Source organism: Lepisma saccharinum, chromosome 14, assembly GCF_977018435.1.
Source record: "Lepisma saccharinum chromosome 14, izLepSacc3.1, whole genome shotgun sequence".
NCBI lineage: Eukaryota > Metazoa > Arthropoda > Insecta > Zygentoma > Lepismatidae > Lepisma > Lepisma saccharinum.
The window spans coordinates 16556658-16583899 of NC_139242.1; the positions used below are offsets into that span (position 1 = coordinate 16556658).

General features: G+C 37.6%; 1 protein-coding gene across 1 annotated transcript in view; it reads left to right on the plus strand.

The window, feature by feature from the left end:
* Positions 1 to 587: 587 nt before the first annotated feature.
* The window catches only part of LOC145998303 (cilia- and flagella-associated protein 221-like), a 113760-nt gene continuing 87105 nt past the window's right edge, over positions 588 to 27242 (plus strand). The window contains exons 1-7 of the mRNA XM_083134706.1: positions 588 to 853; positions 2904 to 3091; positions 4706 to 4902; positions 8852 to 8955; positions 9328 to 9487; positions 11332 to 11543; positions 13912 to 14114. Coding sequence (XP_082990832.1) covers positions 616 to 853; positions 2904 to 3091; positions 4706 to 4902; positions 8852 to 8955; positions 9328 to 9487; positions 11332 to 11543; positions 13912 to 14114 — 1302 coding nt within the window. The 5' untranslated portion in view covers positions 588 to 615. The remainder of the gene's footprint in view (positions 854 to 2903; positions 3092 to 4705; positions 4903 to 8851; positions 8956 to 9327; positions 9488 to 11331; positions 11544 to 13911; positions 14115 to 27242) is intronic.

Consider the following 27242-nt stretch of genomic DNA (forward strand, 5'->3'; position numbering starts at 1 on the left):
AATTTTTCTTAACGAATAACCTCTAAGAGCCAAATTTATAATAACATCCTTCACATCGGAACTAAGTTCCTTCACTTTGCCCATTTCGAACACGCTGATAGATAGATGATAGGCCTACAACAATACCTACGCCAGCATTCCGCTTGACGGGGAGCGCGCCTGCATGTTCAAACTTGTTACGAAGTTCCAAACTGCACGAAATCGCCCGAATAGCGGTGGCGCTGTATGCGAGGGAGATTGAAACTCTTGCCTGTACGAATAACAATGTTGCATGAAACAGCGTGTTTTTCTCTTTTCACACAAATTATATGCTCTGTTTATATACTTTGAACATACATTTTTATTGACATTTGTTGGTGAAACCTTCATTAACATTAATTTCCAGGTACATATGAAAATGATTATATTTACTAGTAGATATGACATTTTTTCCTCGGAAATTCTATGTGTACGAATAACAATGTTACATACTGTATAAGAAGGCATGGTCTTCTTACGCCAAGAATACGTCATGAGATCGCAGTTGATTCGACTCGACCGATACTCTTAAATTCTTTGAAGCAATCTTCCTTGTATGGGACATCACGTTAGCATCTTGGATATTATCGAATTACAATGGATCCAGAAGAAACTTCGGATTTCGATTTGCATTTCGGTGATTTTTCAAATGAGGATCTCGTGACTTCCGATTTAAATGATATAGTTGAGAAATATTCGGTTTCACCTTTAAGTTCTACAACTTTCGAGGAAGACTACGAAGATGAGCTCTTCTCGGAAGACATTCCTCTTCCAAAATCTTCACATGAAGCAGTTCAAAAACACAGACGTATTTGGGCAAATGTATTTAGTAACAGTAAGTATTTTTATGTATATTTTTCTAACTAATAATAATATTATATTTTAATGTCAGCGCATTGCTAATAAATTGTAATGTACGAAAAATTCTGTCATGTCACATAATACTGTTGCTCAGTAAGCACGCTTTCCTGTAGAATACATTTTCCATGCGTTTATTCTCTCTGACACACACACACACCTCGTTCAAAATTTGGGGGGAAGTCATAAAGTTTACGTTGTATTTCTTCTCACATAAAAATATCATGTTTGGATTATTTGTACGTATTAAATTGTGGATGATTGAGTTAAATGCAACGTTTCTCATTATTGTGCTATTTGAAATTCCCTGTTAGCTATATCATATTTCCTTTGTAGTTTTACTGTCTATTTTTCAATTTTAGTGCCTTTTGCCTGCGTATTAGTGCCTAAAAATCCAGGCTCTAATAATGATAATAATATACAATGTTATGCAAAAGGATCTGTTCTGTAATTTACATCAGCAATATCAGATCGTGAGTTTCAAATTTATGTGTAACCTAATACCTATACGCTTTTATTGTTACTGTTGAGATTAGCGAAGGAATTTACATAGAAAACCGCACGGAGAGAGTGAACAGATAAACTTAAAAAGTAAATTAATTTTCATTAATACCAACTTATGAACATTCGAATAAAATCCTCCCGAACTTACTCTTAGACAAGTAGAACTTTCGAAGTTCATCCTACAAAATTTCTCAGAGATTTAATATGTACTTTATATGTATATATTCCTCTCCACAAAAGAAGGACGTCGATACAAAAATTGTAGCAAACAGTAATTGTCGAAAATATTGTGTATATATTTAATGCAGAAGAATCGGCATTATAAAATGATTAATTGATTGATTTGTTGTTTTAAGTCCATTTATGCACAGTAAGTATCGAGACTGGACCTACAGTATAAATTGGAATCCCCACCACTATGTGCCTCCACCGGAAATCGAACCGTGACCCCTTGATTACAAGGCGACGACGCTACCACTACGCCATCGAGGAGGCATGGCATTATAAAAATAATGTCATGTATATAATGTTATGAAGGAACTGGAAAGTAACAGAGGACATTTTTTAGTGGCGTCATCGTGATGAAGTTCAAAGATATTTAAATACAAATTTATAGACAGGAGTGGATTGGTGGAATTATGTCCCCTCCACCTCCAACTCCAACTTTTGCACAAGGATTTCCTAAAACAAAACACGTAAAATACAGCAAGATACGTGGTAAAATATAGCTCTGACTACCAAACACGAAATATATTTCGGGGGCTCCCCGTCCGAACCAAGTGTTTCAGGAATAGTAATATAATAATAGCTAATAATGTTTAAATTAAAATAATTATACGGTGGAAGCACATAGTGGTTCGGATCTCATTTTAAACTGTAAGTCCAGTCCAGATTGGACTTAAAAGACACAAACTCAATCAATCAATAAAATAATTATATTTTATAAAATGTATACTAATTAAAATACATAAATTGATTAACATTATAATGTTGTTATTACATAAATAGGTAAAAGGACGGTTTAAGAATAGATATATAACAAAACAGCACATATTCATGATCTAGTTTACCTGTAGTTAAGATCGGCATTATTTGCATGAAAAACAAGTTTTTTGACAAAGAAATTCATGTCAAATTGACGAAGAATTGAATATTTATTGACATAAAAAGTATGTCAGATCCGGTTGGCGAAAAGTAAAGTTCCTGATTAATATTTTATGTACGAGTATATTATCATAAATACTGGTCCTTCAAAGCCGTATTATCTGAATATAATCCTTGTCTTCTAATAAGTTCAGAGGAAATACCATCGATTGCACATGCTAAACAAGTACGTATATATTCATTATTTAATTCTAGTTCTCAGCAAGTCTTTCGGTGTGTGTGTGTGTGTGTGTGTGTGAGGGGAAGGGGGGTTCTGACCCCCTGAACCCGCCCTTAAATACGCCCTTGGTGACAAAACAGAAAAGCCAAGGCACGCCAATAGGTGACTACATTCATTTCGTTTATTCTTTTCTTTCCAGAAACTTTCAAGAAAGCTAACCTTAATTCCGTGATAAAGGTAGAACCGCCAACCTTAAAGGTTGTGTATCAAGATGATTTAACGCCAGTAACCGAGAAGCTGTTTGTATACAACATCTCAGGTACTACACAAAAGGTTTACATTCTTCCTCCGCTGAGTATATTCTTCGACGCCAAGTATGAAGCGAAGGTAAGTGTACAACATTCTTATTCCTGTAGATCTTTACATATTGTCCGTGTAGTTATAAGCATAGCAGCACTAATAAACTAAATCAAGATGGAAAATAGCCATTTACATTTCTTACCAGAGATAAGTACTTTCTCAAAACACTGAGATCAACTTCTGTGGTACATTGTTAAAACTTTTACTTCCCTCGTGTGAATTTAAAATTTTAGTTTCGCTATACGCCTCACGACTATCAGTCAAATGCAATTTACTTTGCACAATGAGTTCACACTGATATTTATACTTATTAAATATTTTTATGTGCGTAATTGTTACATGTTGCTGATCTCACTTCCGAGTTCGAATCCCGGTCTGGGCATGGACGTTCTTTGTGAATGCCCCTTCATCAATTGCATCATATCATCACTCATCCACAACATTGCGATTAGGCAAAAGTGGCAAGAAGCGAAGTAATGTAAACCAACTCAGTCAATCAGCCAACTCAATAATTTGTCTTGTTTCAGGAAGTTCTTGCTCCAATGTAGAACGCGAAACAACCTGGTGGTCCTTTTTCTCTTTTGTCAGATGTTTGAGAATGAAGATCTTTCCGTCAAAAGCAACATGAGCCGTGTAAAAGTGCAAGGCCATTTCTCTCGAAAGCTCATAACGGACAGAGAAAACTAGTTCATGAGAAATAAGATAAAGATACTTTTTGACTGCATCTCGTATATTTTCACAAAGAGTGGCATCGTTCCGGATTGAATTTAGACAGTTTTTTTTTTCTAGAAATATTCATCTGGGGGAGGGGGGTGTAAGTTCGTATTTAAGGGGGTGTAAGCAGTGCCGTGCCCAGGATTTTCGAAAGGGGGGGGTTGGGTATTCATTTTTAGTAGTCAGCCCTCATTTTGCCATCTTTTCCTGCATTTGATGTTCTTTTCTTTTAGGAATACTGAGCCAAAGGGGGGGGGGGGTTATAGCCCCCACCAAACCCCCCTTGGGCACGCCACTGGGTGTAAGTAAAAATTTAGAGACAAAGTAACAATAGATTGAGCCTTTGTGAACAATTTTAGGGGAGTTAGGGTGTGTATCTTGATAAATCAGTGGATTTAGAAATATGGAACATGCGAAATAGAATATATAAAAATGATAGGGTCACTGATTTCTCCTTCAGTTTAAACACTTAACTTACCATCGTCGCCCTATTTGATAAAAATGGCGATCTACGCTTGAGGCATTCAAATGTCAACCTCTCTTCCACTCTGGGTTGCATTTTCGCAGGCTAACGAGGCTCTGAAGCCTGGACCCTGTGGGGATTCGCTGTGGACGCATCTCATTTATCACAATTCATCTCCATCGTCGCGATTAGCCAAAATATGGCATAAAAGCGACGTAAAATAGAAATGATCAACAACGATTGATTGATTTGGTTTATTTTTCTTCACTTTTCTCCCACATTTGGCAAATCGCGAAGATGAGGATGAGTGGTTATACTGATGAAGAGACAATCACAAAGAACAATGAATTAACCGATGACGTAGATAAACGAAGTAGTTACGCATAATTAGAATAACCAAAATACTGAAGAAATGCTGGGTTCATAGACGATGTTACATTTATAAAACATTTCTTATTCCTTAGAATTGGATCCCAGTCGGAATGTGTTTAGTGATTAATATCACCTGCTACCCACAAGACCTCAGGGCTTACAAGGATTGGCTTAGGATAGTTTCCGCAGGGGACAGCAATCTGATGATTTCTCTTGAAGCTGCTCCTTCAATACCAAAGCAACAGATTCCAGCACGAATAAACTTTGGATTAATACCTTTGGGTCAGAGGTAAATTCAGTTATTTTGCAGTTTAAGAAAAATGAAAATTAAAATGTCGTTAATTTGCATGTGTGCAGAGGCGCAACCAAGAATTTTTTTTCTGGGGGGGTCAAGTACCAGGAGGATAAACGTGCCAATAATAATAATAATAATGATAATATTAGGAATAATAATAATAATAATGGCATTATTATTATTACTATTACTATTGGCATTTCTGGTATTATATGACATGTGTAACTTTCATGTAGAACATATATTTTACACATGCGACATGGAGCGACGTGACATAAGAAAATACATATGCAACATGTTAACACAAAATTGTGCACGTATTCAATGTTTCTTTTAATACAAATAAGTATATTATTTAAATACATTACATAATCAATTCATCCACCTCATAACAAACCAACAGCAAAAATGATATAAATTGTCTCTCACATGTGTGTGCTCCTTTTCCTCAAAACGATTGTTCATACGTTTAATACAAAAATGTTTAGCAACAACAGTATGAAGTACACAGTTGGTCTTACTTCTCTCTCTAGTAATTTACAATGCATTATAGAGAAGAATCATGTTGCGAGCGAAGCGAGTAAGTAAATTTACAGATCCAATTTTTGCAAACTCAAGACAATATTGATTCAATAGGGCGCAAATAATTTCACGGGGCGCCATGGCATTCTCTCTTTTACAGCTTTTAGATCGTTCGGTGACCAGGTCCGACTCCTGCCGCCCCCTAGCTATGGCTCTGAACTTGATGAGACTGTAGAAAAGCAGAAAATGCGAGCAAAGCGAACAAGACAATTTTACGAAACGTATTTTTATTTGCATAAAATTTGAAATCGAGGGGGCAATTGCCCCTCTGTGCCCCCCTGCAGGTGCTCTTGGCCGTCTGGAAGAAAAATGCAAAGAAATATATAAAAACTAATTTCATCTTGAGTATAATTTTGTCCTGCTACTCTTCGATTCTGCTAGCCATGCTTTTCTTTTTTCAATGTTTGTCCCCTATAGTGTTGCCCACGAGACAGGATTTTGGCCTGTCTCGTCTCGTGGAATCTCGTGGAAATGCTGTCTCGTCTCGAAAATATTCGTTTGTCTTATGACACATGGTCAATCTCGTCTCGTCTCGATTTTTTAAAAGCCTGTCCCGTCCCGTCCCGTGGGCAACACTAGTCCCCTAGAATTGGCTTCCTTCCAAGATCCCCTGTGGTTGCGCCACTGGCCGCAAATAATTTCACGGGACGCCATGGCATTCTCTCTTTTTACAACTTTTTTCATTTACATCGTTCGGCTCCCACTAACTACGGCCCTGAACTTGATAAGAGTAAGAAAAGAAGGAGAAAGAACATTTTACAAAATGTATTTTTATTTGCAGAACATTTGAAAGCGAGGGGGCAATATTTCCTCTGTGCCCCCCTGAAGGTGCCCTTGGTCGTCAATGTTTGCCCCCTAGAATTGATTTCCTTCCAAGGTTGGGGGGGGGGGGGCAATGCTTCCCTGTGGTTGCGCCACTGCATGTGTGTGAACACCCCCTTTAAGTCTCCGAAGATTAAGAGTATTGGTGTATTTCCGTGAGTGTTTACAATTTCCTGACATCCTTGACATTTTATTACTGATCAAATGCAATAGGAAATGTTCGTGCCATCTTATACTGAAACCAAACCGAATACAAGAATTTTGCTTCACTTGAAATTTTATCTTTTGAATTTTCTAATTTTCTCTGGATCAAACCCTAGGTTCATCAGTAATCAAAAGCGATCACTCTCATTAATATTTAGCTTAAGTTTATTAGTGACAGCAATGGCGTGCCGAAAATTGATTGGTGGAGGTTATAACTCCCCCTTTTGACCCATTTTTCCTAAACAAAATAACTTCAAAGGCAAGAAAAAATGGCAAAACATTAAAACAACACTATAGTGTACGTAACCCCCCCCCCCCCGTTCAAAAATCTTGGGCACGCCACTGAGTGATAGGTTCGGGATCTGTATCAATTCCACAAAATATTCCAATCCATTGATGCGTTTTGTCCATGCAAAGATACTGTTGATTTATTAAACCCAGGTTTCTTGAAATTATTTTGTGCGGTGGAGTAAGGGGCGACCCTTTCTGAAGATACCCAAACGTCAACCTACCTTCCACGTAGTGCACCCTGGGCTGCATTTTGCAGACTAGCGAGGCTCTGGCGTCTGGACTCACAGCCAGTATAATCCTCTGTGGACATGGCCGTATTTAGAGGGGGGTTTCTAGGGTTCAAACCCCCCCGAAACTTCCGACATGTTGGATTAATGGAAGTTCAGAAACCAAAATGTGTAACAAATTTTCAATTTTTTTTTTTTTTTCGAAACATCACAAAAATACAAGGAGACAATGTTGAAACTATAGCCCACCCGCGACCGCTCCATTTTCACTTCTGCTGTTATCTTTCCAGTGTTGTTCCTGCGTCACAAGAAATATAGACTGAAGATTCCCTTATGATTGTCCCAAAATTCCCTTTCCAGCTTTTAAATTCCCTGTCCGAAAAAGTCGAAAATCCCCCTTGATAGGAGTTCAAACCTAGGATCTCCAGTTTCTTAGCCCATTACGTTCGCGATTGAGGTTACAATCCATGCACCAGTCTAAGTTTTTAAAAATAATAACTGGTTCCACACTTTTCAAAATTCCAAAAAAATAATTTTAAAGTCAAACAACAAAAACTTTATCATTAAAATTTCCATCTAACATTTAAAGCTTTTTCTTGAAGGTATCTAAAGTTTAATGACGAAGTATAATAATTGTGCATTTCAGTACACACTGTATGAAACGTAAAAAAAAAAAAGAAAGTTGTGCTGGATATTCACTCATCTGCTGGATTGAGTAAACCCCCTCAAGGATATGACAATAATATAATAATAATTATTATTAGTATTATTATTATGAAATTTTAATTATTATTGTACAATTATTGTTATTATTTCTATTATTCAAATTTCTGGCGACGCCCATGGGAACAATTATGATTGAACCCCCCCCCCCCGAAATTTTTTCCTGCCTACGGCCATGTCTGTGGGGCTCTTGTTGTGTTGTCCATGTATGTTTGTGATTGTCCTTTCATCCATCTCATCTCATCACCATTCAACCTCATCTTTCCAATTAGCCAAAAGTGGCAGATAAGGAATGTAAAATGAACTAAATACATCTATCAATTTTCTGCGGAATGTATGCCCTATGTGTTTGTATTTGACATTTGTGATTGATTATCTACTCCCAGTAACTTAAATACAGGGCGTTTCATAATTTCGTCCGTGATTCCGAAATTCGGTTGCTCGACAGAGGTCAATTCTGTAATCTTGCTCGCATGCGGTCCACAGTCTCAGGCGATGATCCCGGCCTACCTGTTCGTTTTTCGTTTGTCGAGTCACCAAGGGAGGACATATGGAACATTTATAAAGTGGATAAAAAAAAACTTGGATATTTACTCTCTTTCCTGCCATGTTCTTATTCTTGTGAGTGAGTTGGCCTCTGAGGAACGGGCTTCCGAAATCCCGAATGGAATTATGAAACAACATGTAGGTATTTCTTAGGACTTAATGTGATTTCAATTGAATAGCACTTCTACAGCGCCATGAAGGCACATACTTACAGAGGACCCCACCCATTCACGATCTCTGCCACAACGATGTAGTGTAATCAGCATTACACTCCAGGTACCAGGATTTCCGCCATATTCACACACAATGATTAGAGATTGGGTGATCCCGAGAGCCACTTTATGTGGAGATACTGTCGGAGAAATTTCCACCTGACTATCAGGAAAATAGAAAACTGCTACCATTAGATGTTTTACTCTTTACATTGGAACTTAGTTTGAAATTTGAAATATCATTTCTCTGATGCTCCTAACCTTCTGCGCAAGATAATAGATTTATTATTATTATTATTATTATTATTATTATTGTGAAATTTTAATTGATTTCAGGGTAACGAGATCTTTTGTTTTGCGACCGACTCCAAGGATGAACGTTTTCTTCCGTGTTTTTCTTCCTCAACAGAATTTCGACTTCGAGGTTGGCCCTTTAGAAGGTAAGAATCTTTTCTTACACAAACACACATGTATGTTTGATTGATTGATTTGGTTAATCGCGAAGATGAGGATGAGTGATGATGTGATGAGACTGATCAAGTGACACTCGCAAAGAACACCCTTACCAGTGACGTGCAAAGGATTTTCGAAAAGGGGGCATTCGTATACTTTCTTTAGTAGTCAGCCCTTATTTTTCACATTTTCTTGGGTTTTGACGTTCTTTTTTTTTTAGGAATATTGTGCACAGGGGCGGTTATGAACTGATCCATGCCTAGGTCGGGATTCGAACCTGGGTCTCCTGGCATGCTTTTATAAACACCTTTGAAAATTTATACATATTTCTTATGTAAAGATTTACTTTTTAATTGCAGGCATCATCAAGGAATACCACCCTCCTCTCAATATTGATATAGCTTTCACTCCAACGAGATACTGCACGTATGTTTTGCCGATATATGTCTACCTACCGCAGCTTGTGGAGACTCCGTATGTTGTTATGGTAACAGCAACCTGTAAGCCTGGAATGCTGAGGTGAGTTCCTTGCAATTTATTTTAAGGGCAGGAGATACAGTTACGCACCAATTGTGCATTTATTTCAATATCGCCCGAAAAAAACCCTGGGCGTATCCAAGACCATGAATTTCTCTCCATGTTGCAAGTGGAAGCGTTTTTTATGTTGATTATTAAGCTGGACACGATGTTTGAAAAATATGATGAATAAGAATTTTCGGAATCCCTTGTATTCCTTATGGGGAATCAACTTCAAAATCGAGTTACGGCTAATCAAATGGAAGTTTTGACTTTTCCGCTGGTGAAATTCATCTTCAAACTGTCCTCTTCCCGTTGACATCTTTTTCTATTCCATCGGAAGTTTTATATTCCAAAGAGAACGAATGAAATCACACTCCCATATGATCAATGATTTTCTCCTTGCATCCTGGCAGTGTTGCCACACCTGATGCGCATAATAGAAATACATTTCACATTAAATGGAGTTAAAACTGACTTTCATGGAGCTAGATTTACGAAGGCTGGAAAAAGTGCCTTCTAGGGTAATGTTAATTGTCAAAGGGGTGGGTCACTGCTATTATCGTTAACTCTAAATTGATGACAATTTATTCTTAGTTTTCAACATCTAGATCCGGCGGCATCGCCCATCTCAATAATCCACCGATGGTCGTATGAAATCGAAAATAAAGAATTCCCTGATAACAATATTATGTCAATTTCACGTCAAGGATTGCGCTATAAAGAAGTAGCTGGGGAGGTAAGAGGGAGTGGAGCGATGCAGCCAATATAACAATATCACGTCACGTCCAAAATGTATAATTATGACAAAAGTTGGTCTATGTGAGCCGGAACCAGTGATGGCATGACAGTGAAGCACGGGGGTGGGCGTCCCAGTTCACAGTCGAACGAGTGCACGAAAGAGCCAGACCTGGCTCTAAGAGAGCTAAGTTGGCACACTGCCAAGGACGGAAGAGCTTGGGAAGACTTCCATGGAAACTGTATCGCATGCCCGGCTCGGCTGGACCTTTGGCATGCGAATGGGCGATTTTTTTTCAAGTTTTCCTCTCCATTCGAAAACCTCTTGGATATTTCAAAATATGAAAAACTACATACGCTTAGAATTCCTTCTAGAGCATTGACGTGAATTTTCGTATAGTTTCCTCTCACTGTTGTCTACTTATTATCAATAGTTTCGTGATTACGTAAGTCTATCGAATGGAGAGGAAAATTTATTTGAAAGAAATCGCTTATTCGCATGCCAAAGGTTCAGCCGAGCCTTAAGGGACAAGTTGAGCCAATATACTGTTGGATTAATTTTGTGGGAATACCTTCACTGTTCGTTAATTTTAGCTGTTGTGTGTGAGGGGTGACCTTCCAAATGTCACTTTCCATTACGTAGTACTCCATGGGTCGCAAAATACAGGTTAATGAGGCTCTGGCGACTGGACTCACAGACAGCTTGTGTTGTGTCGCTTATCTCACACGGAACACCCATGCTCAGGCTGGGATTCGAAACTGTCACCCCTTGTTTCGTAGCGCGCTGTGCTAACCATTCCTGGCGAGGTAATTTTAACTCGGCTTCCTATTGGACACAGTCGTATCACACATCGTCATTTGCTGCAACGAGTGGACCCTCCGCTGTGCCCGAAACTAATTGACCCACTCATTCATTCAGTCTCGTCTTATCACCATTCATCCTTATTATTGCGATTAGCCATAAGTGGCAGAAAAGCGACGTGAAATAAACTAATCCCCAAATCCCTGTTAGATACAGTTTAAATAATGTTAGAAAGAAGAAGTTGTGTGTGTTGGGAGTTCCTGTATTATTTCTAATGTTATGTGAATTTGTTGATCTCTTTACAAAGGGAGATATTACTGGAAGAACATAGAGAAATCGAAGTTAATAAACAAAAGTTTGCTTCGAAAGCAGAAGCTCCAACCTCAAAGAAGGCGCTGAAGCCAAAGGTGTCCCATGAACAACCAGAGAAGGCAGAAGTGCCACTCAACTCCTTATATGGGATCTCAACGTTCTTTGGCCGCAAATTAACAGGGCGAAAGTCACCTCATGATCTTATAGGTAAGATATTGTAACGTGCATTGTTCGATTTTTTAAAAAAATCTTATTTAGCGTCGCTGTTTGCAATTTTTTGCCAATCGCGAAGATGAGGTGAGTGATGATATGATGAAATTGATGGACACTCACAAATGACACCAATGCCCAGGCCGCCGGGATTCGAACCCGAGACTTTGGACGTCCGGAAGGGGGTTGCCACGGCCCCCCTTGAAAATGGAAGTCAACCAAAACATACATATTTCACACATATGATTTCATTCCAGTCCCAGTAATATATGTTATTTCAAGGGCATTGTGAACATGACAACTTCAAAATTGAAACAATATTTTTTTTAGGGGACAATATTTTTATGGGAGAAAATATGCCTAGTGTTCCCTCCTGGAAAAAAAAATACCTTGCTTTCCCCTCCCTGCGGACATCCATGCCCGGGACCCTTGACGTTGCAGCGCGCTGTGGTACCCCCCACGTGCATTGTATCGTGCCATGACACACAGGGGGCGTGTAGAGGTGGGGCTCCACCAGTGGCGTATATTGAGTCCAAGATCTGGGCCATCTCACTATGTTACGTGGTCCTAGGCTATATATGATTAAAAATAAATTTACCAACTCCTAAGAAATCAGGTTGCCAACTCATAAGAAATCAGGTTGCCAACTCATAGGACATCAGGTTGCCAACTCATAAGAAATCAGGTTGCCAACTCATAAGAAATCAGGTTGCCAACTCATAGGACATCAGGTTGCCAACTCATAAGAAATCAGGTTGCCAACTCATAAGAAAGCAGGTTGCCAACTCATAAGAAAGCAGGTTGCCAACTCATAGGAAATCAGGTTACCAACTCATAGGATATCAGGTTACCAACTCATAAGAAATCAGGTTGCGAACTCCAGAATCAGCATCATCATCTCACTGATATGAATAATATTATTTTCAATTTGTGATCGATTTTTATCCTTCTATTTTATTCTCTAGACTTCAGGCTTCGCAGATAGTCTAGCTAGCCTAGAATATACTACGTTCCTGGGCTCCACATATTATCGATCTTGGTTATGTGATCAACACTATGTTATAGCCTCTGTTGTCGCGTTGACTCGCTCTTCTGATGGATTTTTAAAGAAGCAGAATTGCAGACCTACATTATGATTGTGACAATGGCTTTACTTTCCAACGAATCCTATCTTGACCTTAAGCGTCATGTATGCCTGTCATGTCACCACTTAAGTTATTATTCTTCGCTTTCAGTATTGCTCTTCTTTCACCAACTCTTTCCAACACAGTGCTAAATCTTGCTTTGTCTGTCCATTTCACACGTACACTTTCGCCACAGCCACATTTCTACAGCCTCTAGTAGCTTATCCTCACTCCACATAAAATACTTCATTAGTCTATTTCTTAGCTGTGGTGGAGTGGTTAGCACAGTGCGCTACGACGCCAGGGTTCCCAGGTTCCAATCCCGATCTGCGCATGGGCGAGTGTCCCTTCATCAATTTCATGATATCATCTTTCATCCTCATCTTCGCAATTAGCCAAAAGTGGCAGAAAAGCGAAGTAAAATAAACCAAATCAATCAATCTACCTATCTTAGCTGCAATAGAAATTTAACAACTCGTTTCCCTTGTGCAAATTTTCTTCTCAATTTTATAAGGAATAAACGTTATGCATTGGAAAAAGTATCAAAATCAAATTTACTTATGTAATTTTTATATTTAATTATGCACGATATTGTGTGTTGACAGCTTGAGCACATATTGATTCAGACTGCACATTTTCATGGATGTGTGAAAATCCGTGTTTTAATTGTGAAGTATTAATAAAAATGAGCAAGTGCTCTTAAAGTCGCACTTCAATGAAGTTCGTAAATTTAATGCACAGACACTCTGAAACAGATGTTCCCAAAGAACGTGTCTGACCACATTGTTTCTTCGCACAATTCTCAATCTATCTTACCACACTGATATCAACTTTTGTAAAACATTGCGACATAGATACATAAACATACAAGCGGATGCGTGATTAGGTGCTTGTTTTTGCTGCATCTCTTTATATTTAGCAAAACCTTGAAATTTAGCAGCGCCAAAGCGTTGCACACGCCCTCAGGTGGCTGGATTTGTAAGTTCTCCGGCACTCACAGTGAAGCGGAACACCGGAAAGAGCGAAACGTTTGCCTAGCCTATTTCGTCCTGCTTAGGGAATGCCAATTTTACAGATGTGTTAGTCCAGGCGTTCCAAAACTTTTTCGTTTCACGGCGCCCTTCTTTCCGCATCCTTTTAAGTAGATGTGAGGGTTGTCATATTATTAGAAGAGGGTGCAAAATAGGTTATTAAACATTCTTAAGAAATCGCAGAATAAGCAAGTTTCCTTACAATTACAGGACCAATGGGAAGATACGTGGAAGAAGACGCTGAAATAAGGAAAATGAAAGAGTATGAATTTCTACGTAAGCTGAACATGCAGAAAGATCTGGAAGAAAAGGTTACGAAGACTCAAAGGCCAGTTCTTGGATGGGACCAGAACGAGGGCAATGGAACTCAAGAAATACTAAATGCTAGGGAGTGCCACTTGGAAACATATAAGGTAATAATAGTATAGTTAGCATACGATTATTATAGAGTTTATAGATTGTCGGTGAAGCCATGCACGTATCTAGAAATATATTTCTGGGGGTAGGAGTTCCGAAACAAATGTCTCAGAAATAATAATATTATAAATGTTTAAATTAATACGTTTAATGTAATTTATAGGTCTGTTCATAATACTATGTGCCGACCTTCGTGGTGGAATGGTTACGTTGCATTTCTGATACTTTTGGCTAATTGCGAAGATGAGAATGAGTGATGATATGATCTAATGTATTAAGGAACGCTCACAAATAACACCCATGCCTAGGTTGGGATTCGAACCCGAGATCCCTGGCGTCGTAGCGCAATATGCTAATCACTACGCCACGGAGGCCGGCAATGACTGCTTACAATACGCAGCTTACTATACAATGTTTACATTTGAACAATACAATGCAAACAAAAGGAAATTAAAGTAGCATTATTACTAATTGTTGGCAAATGCATTGAGCAATGCCATCGTAAAGTCAAAGATCTCTGCATTATTGTAACTCGATAACTCATGTATTATCGAGAAGGGGCGGTTCAATGTTTTGTAAAATGAGCAATTTAATCCTCTATTTCTGCTGTGAGAAGGTCATTTCGCTTCTTTTCAGGTCTCACTTATCGGGCAATAATTCTCAAGCACCTTTTTGGTCTAGCCCCGCCCTTCGACTTGTGACGTTATTGCTAAGAGCCCTAAAGCTAACATGCGTAACTTAACAACGAATGCATGCAATGATTACGTCACAAGACGAAGGGTTGGTTTTGAGCAAGAAAGGTGGTGGACAAGCGTGCTTTCAGTAAACCCGCTTCGCGAAGGTGTTACATCGTCCGCTCTGGGCCACATCCATGCTCGTTTGGGAGCTGCATCCCAGGTGCACAGACCGTGCGGTGTGCCGACGCTAGTTGTAGTGGGTCTGAATTAATGTGTGCGCGTTCGTGTGGTAGTGGAATATTAGTGAACATATTTCGGAACGGTTCGTTAGTGAGTGCGTGTGTGTGAATACGCTCCGGTTACTGCTGTGAGGTATGTACATATGTCTTTTTCAATGTACTTCTGTTCCAAATGTTCCTTGGCCGCTAACAACTAGGTTTTGAGGTTACTAAGGAGCAAAAAGGAACAGGGACTGCGCCATAAGTTGTGAATACGTTCTATTACGTGTGTGTTTCGGGGGAAATTACCCGTAACGTAAATTTTGATAAACCTTAAAATGGTGGCGATATCCCCAAGTTACGTTTGTACTGTACGTACATGGAATCACTAATGTTTCTTGTATGTACGCATTGCTTGCTTAGAATTATTTCTCTTGTAGTCGACGGATGAGCTACAGCTTTGTTTTCAAATAAAACGGTCAAACTTCGCATAATTTTGCGCCGCGTCTCGTTGATGTTAGATGAGTAATGTCTTGTTTTTCAATTTTATGGGGTTACTTTACTAGTGTTAATAATTTGCAGGTGTGTCTACATTCATACCAAATTAATTATGCCTATCCTCATGTCCTTATGTCCTTACCGTAATTCACGGAGAAAATTTACATTTGAGAACTTACACCTTTTAAGTAACCACTCTCGAGACCACAGCGAGTGATGCGCAGTTTTTTTTTTTTCACCGTACATGCTAGTTCGCTGCACTTTTTGACCCTCTTTGCACTGAACCGTCTACTTCGTTACACGGTACAACACCGACTTGTCGATTTGGTGCCAAGTAGTTTATTTGGTGTCTGCACCGTTTGTACTACGTTCTTGAGCCCTAAATGCGCCTTCATGGCACGGTGTAAAGTACTAATGCACACGGGGAACTACTAGTAGATATAGTTACTCGAAATACATAAGTGATTGGGTTCCAAAACCAGGGGGGGGGGTGCAAGGGAGCAAAAATGGGAGGGCAAGACAGTATATAAGTCCCTTCGTAGATAAGATTTAGCATAGTGCGGGGGCAAAAGTTGCGAAAAGTGGGGTGGACTGCACCCCTTGCCCCCCCCCCCTAATCGCCGCCTCTGCTGATTACCTTCAAACACTAATGTTTTGCCAAGTGAGAACTGTTCAATTCTTGGGCTGTAATCTGTGGCAGTGCTACAATAATTAAATATCAAATACTCTGCACGTCAGAGTGAGATGGCTTCTGTGTTCACTGTCGCCTTGTATCACGTGACCCCGGGTTTAATTCCCATTGGAGGTACATAGGACAGTTGGTTGTTCAGAACCCACATGGAACTGTACGTGAAGTCCGATTAGTCTATCTGACCATAAAATGGACTTAAAACACACTTCTCAGTGTCCACGTCTACTAAACGCTTAAGAAGAAAGATGCAAATGTTCGTTTAAGTTTACATGGCCTCCCGATCGCGTATCCGGAGCTTTTAGTTTCGGAACGACCCTCGTATAACCATTGAAAGAAAATATATCTGACATTATTTCTAATTTAACATGTATTATCCAAGAAGTACATGTGCACATTGGACGTATATCTTCATAGTTTCTTCCTCTACAGATCCATGCTTCTCTTGGAATGTAGGCTTTGCACATTCTGTGGTGTGTTTGGATACAATTCTCTCCCACGGAAGTCTCGGATTGGCTGATGTTTCAATCTTCGCGCAGTTTTAGATGTTAACACGTGGAATTTTCTCAAATAGAAACAAGACAAAAATTAGAAATATACATACAGTGGCGTCTCCAGGATTTTCGACAAGGGAGGTGGGGTTTACGTATACGTAGTCAGTCCTCATTTTGCCATGCTTCCTGCTTTTGACATTTTTTTGAGGAGTAATGGGCCAAATTTGGGGCATATGACCCCACCAACCCTCTCTCTGAACACGCCACTGTATACACATCACGCATTAATGTACATAATGAATATACATTATCTTTGCTAGTGCCATAAATATATTTTTAAAAACTCAGCGATTAACATTACATTACTTATATTACCTATGTAATACTGAAAAAAAAGTCATGAACATTTTTACGATAGTTTGATGGATGCGTAAATTGACGGTTTTAGACCGTTATTTTTCCAGGACACTTTTACAGTGTAATGAAAGTAAAATTAGTTAAAGTACTAACAATTTAGAACTTCTTGATAGTTTTATTGCATTTCATCATGAAACCAGGAGGACTGAGGTTCAGACGCAACTTACACAATCAGTACCATAAAATATCGAGTTAACATTTTTTAAACTCCGCCTTTAGTCTATGAGAAATTTTAAAGAACCACGACCAATTAGTGTTATTATACGAGGAGGAGTAAATTAAAACCTTAAAAGTGTCATAAAATGTTTAATATTTATGCTATAGTGATGAGATTTGGTGGTGCTGTTGCTAGTACTTTACTTTTCAAGATGGCCTCCCCACTAACAACATGCACCAAGGAAGAACAGGGTTCTGTGATCAGATTTTTGACGAGTGAGGGTATTAAACATATGGGTATTCATCGTAGAATGAAGGTGCAGTATAGTGAAGCTTGTGTGTCACAGCAACATGCAGGACCGTACCCAGGATTTTTTTGAGGGGGTGGGAGGCAGACCCATAGGCGAATTTTCATAAATTTTCTCTCATAGTATACACTGTATATGTATTATATATATATATATATATATATATATATATATATATATATATATATATGTAATGTGGTGGGTGTATAGGAGAGGGTGGCTAAAGAAATTTGCTGATTTTGTTACGAAATGTTGAACAGCATTGTCTAACCTATATCTGTGCAACCACGTGACAAATATTTGCAGTTGACACAGACATTTATTTGTATCTGTCAGACAGCGAAAAAAAAGTGTATGATACGGGTAGACTACATGTGTGCATAATGCAAACAATTCAAATAACCTACGAAAAGCAACATACATGGTGACTGGTAATTAGATGTATTCCCTGAAAGGAGTTAAAGTAGAGACAATTTGCATAAATTTGACCATATGATACCCCATCCGAAAATTAGTAGTTTTCGACATGATCGAATTTCTATTGTTTTTTTTAAAAAATGACAATTTTCCGCATAAAAAGATGAATTGAGAAAAAACTGCTCATTGTATGGAACTTATTTCGAAACAATACAAGAACCAATAGAAACATGTATCCCAGATTCGAATGTATCAAGTACAACACATACAGCTAAGCATGAAGCTTGTAGCTTTGGATTAAAATTAGTAAACACTTATGGAAAAAATAATCCACCTCCATATATTTATCGAGGCAAAGCTGCAGCCCAAAAAATTATTCAAACACTTCGAGAGTGGCTTAATATTCTTGCCCCAATCTTACATAAAGAAATACCAATGAAGGATCTTACACCACAACAACAACAGGAACATGATAATACCATACGATGTAAATAATGTAAGTAGAGATTTGACACCAGCCACTCAAAGAAAGAGAAGAGAGAGAGAAAGAAAAATGAGAAAGAGGAAGAGAGGGAAATAGACGGAGATAGAGATGGGAAGAGAGAGAGAGAGAGAGAAAGAGGATATGAGAAAGAGAGAACACACACACACACACACACACACACACAGAGAGAGAGAGAGAGAGAGAGAGAGAGAGAGAAAGAGGAAGAGGCAGAGAGAGAGAGAGAAACAGACGGAGATAGACAGAGATAGGAAGAGAGAGAGAGAGGGAGAAAGAGGACATACGAAAGAGAGAACACACAGAGAGAGAGAGCGAGAGAGAGAGAGAGAGATTTCCTGCTCAAGATGTTCCGTTATGTGCTATTTAAAAATCTATGACGTTGATGGGAGTTATGTGGGTTGGTGTATATAAAGTACCACATGTTCTGTACAGTTAGTGTGTTCATCGTGAAGTAGCAGGAAAGAGAAGAGCAAGATGGAGAAAAGCGGTTCTGCCAAGTCAAGAAGAGTGCAAAGATCTGGTGGTGCCGAAGTATCTGTAGTGTCCAAATCTGCAACAACACGTTCGGGAGGAGTTACTGCAACGTCAGCTGTAGCACCTGCATCTCTACAGGGAGGAAAGGTTTGGAATGCGAAAAGAAAACTTAATTTTCAAGGGAATAGTTATGTGCAGCAGCAGTTAAATATGCAAAAACAGCTCTCTGGAACCAGCATGGAGGAAAATGGTGCCCAGTCCTCTTCCACATGGAAACCACGGAAGCAATACCTGTTGGAGGTATGTTACCCTTTGAGTAAAACTGCATTCAAGAGTGCGACGGTTGGATTTGATGTGGAGAACGATTTTTCTGTGTGTGTGCGTATTGTTCGCCACAACAGCCAAGGAATTGTGTTGTGTATGGAAGAATGGTGTACACTGATGGAGTTGGGGGGAAATATATCTAATTATTTATCTAGTGAAGAAGAGTTGGTTTTGTCGCCTGCGTTGCTAGGTGAAAAATACATGCTTTCTTTTGGCAAATTGTACAATAAGAAAGTTATTCAGTTTGTGGATATTTTTGATTCGGAAATACCAATGACAATGATGTTAACTACCTGGACAGAGCTTTTACGATTGTCTGATTGCATATCTAAGATAACTAAAATGTATTGTGAATATCAGACCCAAATACGTGAATATTACGAGTCTTATATTTCATTATGTGTTGGATCAATTAAAGATACTTGTTATGGTTGTACTAATAATTCAAATGATCATAATTGTCAGGATATTACCAATATAAAAGATCAAGTAGAGCGACATGAACTGCCGATATTTGATAATTGTGTTGAATTTTTAAGTGAAAGAGTGAAATGTGAGTTGGGACTATTTTTTCGCGATGTATGTGTGGAGGTTATCACTTCTAAACTGAGCAAGTGATGAGAACTTTTGGTAAAGTTCAGGTTGTAATGGTGTTGGGAGGTTATTTGTGACAACTTGTAACGGTGTTGGGAGCTTATTGACCTGAAAATTTTCTCTTCTTGGAAAGTTATTTGTGACAGACAGTTATGTGGAAAGTTCCTAGTGTGTATATATATATAAAAGATGTGAGATGTCCACTATATCACTATGGCAAGTCAGAACATACAGAACGCATCAGCTCTGGCTGACACAGAAGATATCGAACATATTATTTTCGAAAGTTGTGGATGCTTTTCTGGCTTCATTGACAAGTATTGTCTGTTGAAAAGACTACATACTTATGTACCTAAGTATGCTGTTATTTGTGATGGTTGTTTTACGAATGCACCAAATCAACTGGCTCACCAGTGCTTGAGTAAGCATTATTTGGAGTGTGATAGTGCTGAAAGTGCTGACGAACGCGAACGCTGTTTTACATGGAAGATTTCCAACCTAAAAACTTATCTTAGGGAGCCGGATAATTTTTATCACATTTTCTACCATTTTATGGATACTCACCCTGAGATTGAATACGATCTTGAAACAGAGTCGGACGCTTATTTGCTGCTTTGGACTCTAAGTGATGAGAGAGATTTGATTCACAATTTAGTTCGGTGTATACATCAAAACGAGATACATCACGGGGACAATTTCTGCTGTGAGTAGTTGCATTAAAGAAAAAAAATGGCTTTTATAATTGATGTGCAAGGTTTTAGAAGTAAAGACAATAGTTTTCTAATTCGTGAAATTTGTGTTTGCTCAACAGATTTAACAATTGTATATCATGCTTTTGTTGATATTGGAAAGTTTGACTTAGATTACAAACAATGTAAGTGGTTAACATATAACCACCATGGTTTGTTATTTGCAGAACCGAAAGGTTATGACATCAAACATGTGAAGGTGTTTTTTAGTGAGCTAAAGAGGGAAAATACAATATTTTACTGTAAAGGCTTGGAAAAATCAAAGTTGATTCAAAATGTATTAAATATTGACAATATTGTCGATCTCGATACAAGGCGCTGACCATCATTAAAAAATCTTGTTATGTATCAGGGTGGATGTTGTAGTTACCATACATCAAACAAACCATTTTCTCAATCAGGCTGTGCTTTTAGAAATGTTCAAAGACTTGTTACTTGGTTCAATATGAAATAACAAATATCAGATATGTTGAGATTTTATGCAAATGAATTTTATGTATATATTAATGAATGCAAAATAAAGTTTAATTGTGAATTTTGTTGTTTCATTCCAAGAATATTTTAAAGTATAAAATCAAAAACAAATATGTGAAATATAATTTTTATTATTTTTGTATATATATTTACACCATATGGAAATGAAAACAAAGACAAAATATAAAGTATAATTTTTATTATTCTACTATATATATATATATATATATATATATATATATTTACAATTGTACATACAACACCAAAATAATATATACAAAAATGTAGATATTTTAAGATAACAATATTTTCAGTTGATTTAAAACAATGTTGTCGTTGATTACAAAGTTTGTTTTACTGAACAAATTGACAAAATCCAATATTGTGTAATTATTGGTAGAGTAGTAAAGAAACATTATACAAAATACACCACAAAACACTGATTCTGAATGTTGAATCTGTTGATTGTTCCAAATCCAACGGTAAGTATTTCTGTTGAGAAAACGTTTTACATTTTCGGAGGGTGCTTCTCCAAAGGAGTCGAAATATATACCAATTCCATTTTTGTTAATGTACACAGCAACCCAATGACCATCAATATTTTCACTTGTGCTTGTATTAATAATTAAATCTGCTGGAAATTTTACTGATACCGGTAACTGGTTATCAGCATACACACCAACGAATTGAACAGCAGTTTTACAATCTTGAAGTATAATATAAATTATGTCGTCAGTCCACATATTTTTGCTCTTGCGTTTTTTCGCTGGAACAAACTGTATGTATATCTGAATAAATATTATTCAAACTATGCGTTGGTATATATGGTGAAATGACACCTGACTGGTACCCTCTTAGTTCGTAGCAACGAATGTACTTGGCATACACTTTGCACTCTTTTGCTGCACAGCGAAATTCGACGAATCTATGCGATGGATGACAACAATTTTCAGCTGGAAATCCAAGCAGGCAAGCCTTCGGACAAAGCAAGTCTTCTAAATTGATGATGGTGCGATGTAGAAGGTCTCCCAGGAAGGTACAGCGCTCGATGCCATGAGCATACAACGCCGTAGCATGTTCTGTGTAGGATGTCAGTATGTTGGCTATTTGATTGTATTTTATATACCCATGATTCCATTCAAGACCATGTGAATTTTGAGATGCATAATTGTTTAACTGGGTAGAGGTCGATTCTAATTCACCGTACGGAAATGGTGGTAAAAATATCCAGGAGTCCGAACTAAAGTTATCAATATTGACAAGTGCAAGCTCCTTGACTATAATTTCACTTTGATTGCCCTGGAAGGCAGTGAAATGAATAACAAATCTCATCCCGGCAAACACTCACAAAGATACTAAAATCTATTTTGTAAAGTCGGGATATATATTTCTGTTTTTGTCCACCTGAAATAGCGAATCAAATTGTGCGTAAATAACACATGTGACAGATGACGTCAAAGAATTTGCAAATTGTATTTTGAGAGTAACAGGCGAGTCACGTACCATGTCCCATGTATTGTCATTCAAAGAGTTTGTAGGCGAAAGAATAAACGCGAAGAGGGTATAGCCTAGAGGATAATCTTTTCTAGCAATACAATTTCCACTATTACAATAATACATTCCAGTTCCAGAAAACAATGTATAGTAGCTTTGAATGTAGGTATTTTTTGAAAAATTTGGTGTTAGAGGGGTGGAGGGATAAAATTTGGAGCCGACTTGTAGCTGTAGCCGGTTAATGTTGAAATGTTCAAAATGAAATGGATTCAAGTTGTTTTTTCCATTGTATGCAGCATTCGAAACAAAGCCAACAACAAGAGCTTTTGGAACATTACCCAAAAATAGATTATCTATGTTATAAGAAGTTATATTTTGAGGAATGGTGTGAGTAAGAGTTTCTACTCTTGTTATAGGTAATTTAGCTGTTTCACGCTCCATTCTAGTACTGAGTTCCATTCCAATATCGGGAGAAACAGTTATTCTCCGAACCCATAAAGTCACATCTTCTAAATGCACAAGATAAGACGAATTTTCAGCATTCATTAAACAAAAGGAATCTTTACTTCTATGAAGTTTCACGCGCATTCCCACTTTATTGGGCAAAACACGGTCCAGTCCTACAATATCTGCATGTATTCTTCCATACATGTCAAAAGTAGCACTGTTTTTAGCGAACTGGGCACGAGATGTATATCCGGTATTTCCATTTCCCAGAGTGTTAAACTGTCCAGGTGTATCTTTGAACCAGAGCGAAGATGTTAAATGTGTTTTTTTGGCGTCATTAGAAAAATTCAATAAAGTTTCAAAATATGCTCTGTAGGGGTATGAACCTGAAGACGATGTGATCAGTTTGTCATTAAGTGAAATATCAACTTGATTGAAAAGAGAATGCAAAAAATTATTGACAGGTGCAACATTGTCTGAATCGTCAAGATCCTCACCATCAGATTTTGTAATTTTACACTTTACGTAAAGATAAAGGTATCCAGGATGAATAAATTCACCAGTTTCACCTAGAATATGAAATTCTATAGGTCCCCCTGAAGTTAAAGTAGATATAGGTCGATACTCTACATTATCTGTATGCTCAATTATGGTTTGTGTCATAGGAACTGAAAACAAATCAAAATCGCTTGTGCAACATGGTTGACTGCAAGGATGAATGTTAGACATGGTCGCTCAATCAAATATGTCCTTTCTATGTCTACGACGTTTAGCCGAGTGTGACTGTAGCGAAGGAGGCCCTATTTTTATAGCTTTTCTTTTGACTGTTTTTTTTCTTTTTGTTTTTCCATTACCTGATAACAACTGGTTAATTTTTTGTTCTGCTTTGTCACGTAAATTTTCTTTGGCCTGTTTTATTCTTACACGAACTGATTCCTTGATAGGTTTATTTTCCAACATGTCACCAGCAACTTGCATTCCGGTACGCAATACCTGACGTCCCACAGTTTTAGCAACAGGTTTTAATATAGGTAGAGCATATCTAAAAAGACAGCGAAAAAATCCCCCAAGACCATGACCCTGTTGGTACACAGGACCAGCAAAATAGGGTATTCCACGACCTGTTTGTCGATGTTTCATGACCGTTGAAAATGAAGTGTTATGTTCACTGTACCAGATTGAAATGATAAATATCGATCTGCATGGTCCTTTAAAAGTATTTCTATTGTATTGAAACAAAATTTTGACAATGGTAAATAATGCATAGGATTGAAACAAACAGAGTATGTTCGACCATAGTTAACATTTTCTATGCTGGCTATACGCAATAATGGAACTTTACTGTCTCCAACCAGTTGATACTGTATAATATCGGTGTACACAAACACCTGCTGAGGATATCCAATATTCAAGTATGGACTTCGCGATCCATTGATGTATTTTGTGATGTTAGTGTACGGTTCATATCCCAACTGTAGACTCAAAACTGGTGAAAATTTAATTGATTCTACACGGAAATCGTGACTACAGTGTATATTGTTTGATAATTTGCGATATGTGAATCGAAAAAGATCTGTTTTTTTATTGATTTGTTCCAGCACACTATCTACAGTGTGATAATACCCAGACGGAATTTTGAATTTGTGGGCCTCATAGAGATTTTCTTCGAGACGCAAATTATACCAGATGATATTTTGATCTTCGGTAATATTATAACATGTATTGGGTATTTGAATTTCGGCTAATGCAATTTTCCAATCAGACTGTTTGAGACGAACTTCGCTTTCCACCATATTCACGAAATGTGATGTTGTGTTGTGAGGGAAATGTTTGTGCGAGCCATTCGAAGTAAGAGTAATGTAAAAATCATTTTCTGTGCCTTCACTGATCATTTTCCTGTTTGCTTGAAATGTAGCTTAATGTACGATGAACCGAACCGAAATGGTAGATTTTCCCATGTATGTCCCTTTAAGTCTATCTCGATTGTGTCAAAGTAGTGTTTTTCGACTTTGATATATCGTGGTATATCGAATGCAAAGTTCTTATTTCGACCATAGGTATAATGATTGATTCCGATTTTTCGTAATATATGACCATGCAGTTGAGGTTTTACAATGTCTACGCAAACATTAATCTCTTGGGGGAGAAAATAATTCAAATTACAAACATAAGGTGCTTCTTTGTAAAATAAGGGTTCGTGATTCACCGCAACCACCACAGGTTCTTCTGTTTTTGGTATATTTTGAGCATATCCGAAAATACACATTAAAGCAGGTGTTACACCTATCATGATTTGCTGAATAGACGTGTCAGTTTTAACAAATACACGGTTTATGTACTCGTCATAATGTATGAATTGTTTCATTTTTTCTGGAACACAATTCAGAATATGTTGAATAGATGCATAAAAACCAGCAGGAATTTCAACTCTTTCTTGAATAACTTCCGAGTTGTCTGCGCGCACCGCTTTGATAATAATCTGTTGATCTGTTGGCACATTATAAAAACTCCATGTACAACTACATTCGGCAAGACCGACCACCCATTTAGAATCAGTGAGATCAATAGGGTGAGCTAATTTTGTTGTATAACAAGTCGTGGTGTTATTTTGGCAAATATCGGAGCTTGCATTAGACGGGAGCGAGAGATAAAATTCATTCACACGCTCCATCACAAAGCTAATGAACTACAAACACAATGTGTCACTCTTTTTAACCCAAGAATTGAAGATATTTGAGTAACCGAACCATTTTACATAGAGCCAATTACCTTTTCTACGTAAAATTTTCTCGATTCTATGGACAGTATTTTTATTTACGTTAATTTTCTGTAACTCTTGTTCGTAAAAAATACCTTTGACCATTTCACCGTTCCAATCTTTAATGTGATATGTTACCGGATTTGATTTTATGCATTTGTCTACAATAAAAATTTCCCGAGACCATTTTGCTAAATAACCTTTCTCAAATTTCATTTTAGTTTTTGATATTCGCACATAATCGCCCGGCTTAAATTTGCTACTTTTTCGAAAGTTTTTCTTTGATCCGTATAATGTATACCATACTTGATTCATATTTTCATCGCTAACTTGTGCTGGTGCAACTTTGATAGTTGAATGTTTAGAATTATTGTAACTTTGAACTAAATCTTGCAAAATATGAATATATTTGTAACTATGATTTGCTGTAAAATACTTATAAATTTTTTCTTTTATTGTACGAATAAACCGTTCGCATATCGCAGCTTTCATTTCCGAATAAACACTGTAGTGATTTACATTGTATTTTTTAAATATAGTTTTAACATGTTTATTGTAAAACTCTTTGCCGAAATCTGTCTGACAATTTAACGGAACATTTTTGTACATGTGCAAAGCTTTCTCCACTGCTTTTGCTATAACGGGACCAGTTTTGTTCTTTACCGGAATGCAAAATGCTAGTCTGGAAAATATGTCTATAGCACACAAAATATATCTATAACCACGATTGAATTTTGCAACATTCTGCATATCGGCTAAATCCATTTGCACAGTTTCGAAAGGACCACTAGCATAATATTGTTTTCTGGGAAACTTTTTATATGCAGGAGCATGCAAGGTATAAGCATCTTGAGATTGTAACCAATGTTTTATTTTAGCTTTGGAAATTTTTTCTTTGGCTGCTTTATACAATTTAGACGCATTTGATAATGAAGCTGGATTTGTATACACATAATAGAGTTGATGTAATTTCATGTTTACTACTAATATTTATATTCTTTCCACTTTTCAAAAAAAGATAATGGTGACAAAGCTTCCCTTCTTTTTGGTGATAGTTTCGATAGTGCTGCAGGTCCAAGAAACTGGTGTGCAATGTTCATTGAACGAAGGATTCTGACAAACTGATCAAGTCCAACAGGATTTTGACTTTTTCTTCGTTGCCTAACCACATCATTCACTAAATCTACAATATTGGAATTGGGATATATTTTACCGTACATAATTACGGTGCCCGTTGTATCCCAAGATATATTGTGTGAACTTAAAACTTTTTTTAGCAATAGCTCTGTATTTTTTCGAAGCATTATTGGAACTGTTTCAATAATTTCAGAAATTGGTAATGTACCGGGATTGCTTTTTATAGGTTGGTATTCCTTTGTTTCAACCGCTTCGTGTTCAACAATAGGTATTTCTAAAGGTTTTTGTGCATGAGGTA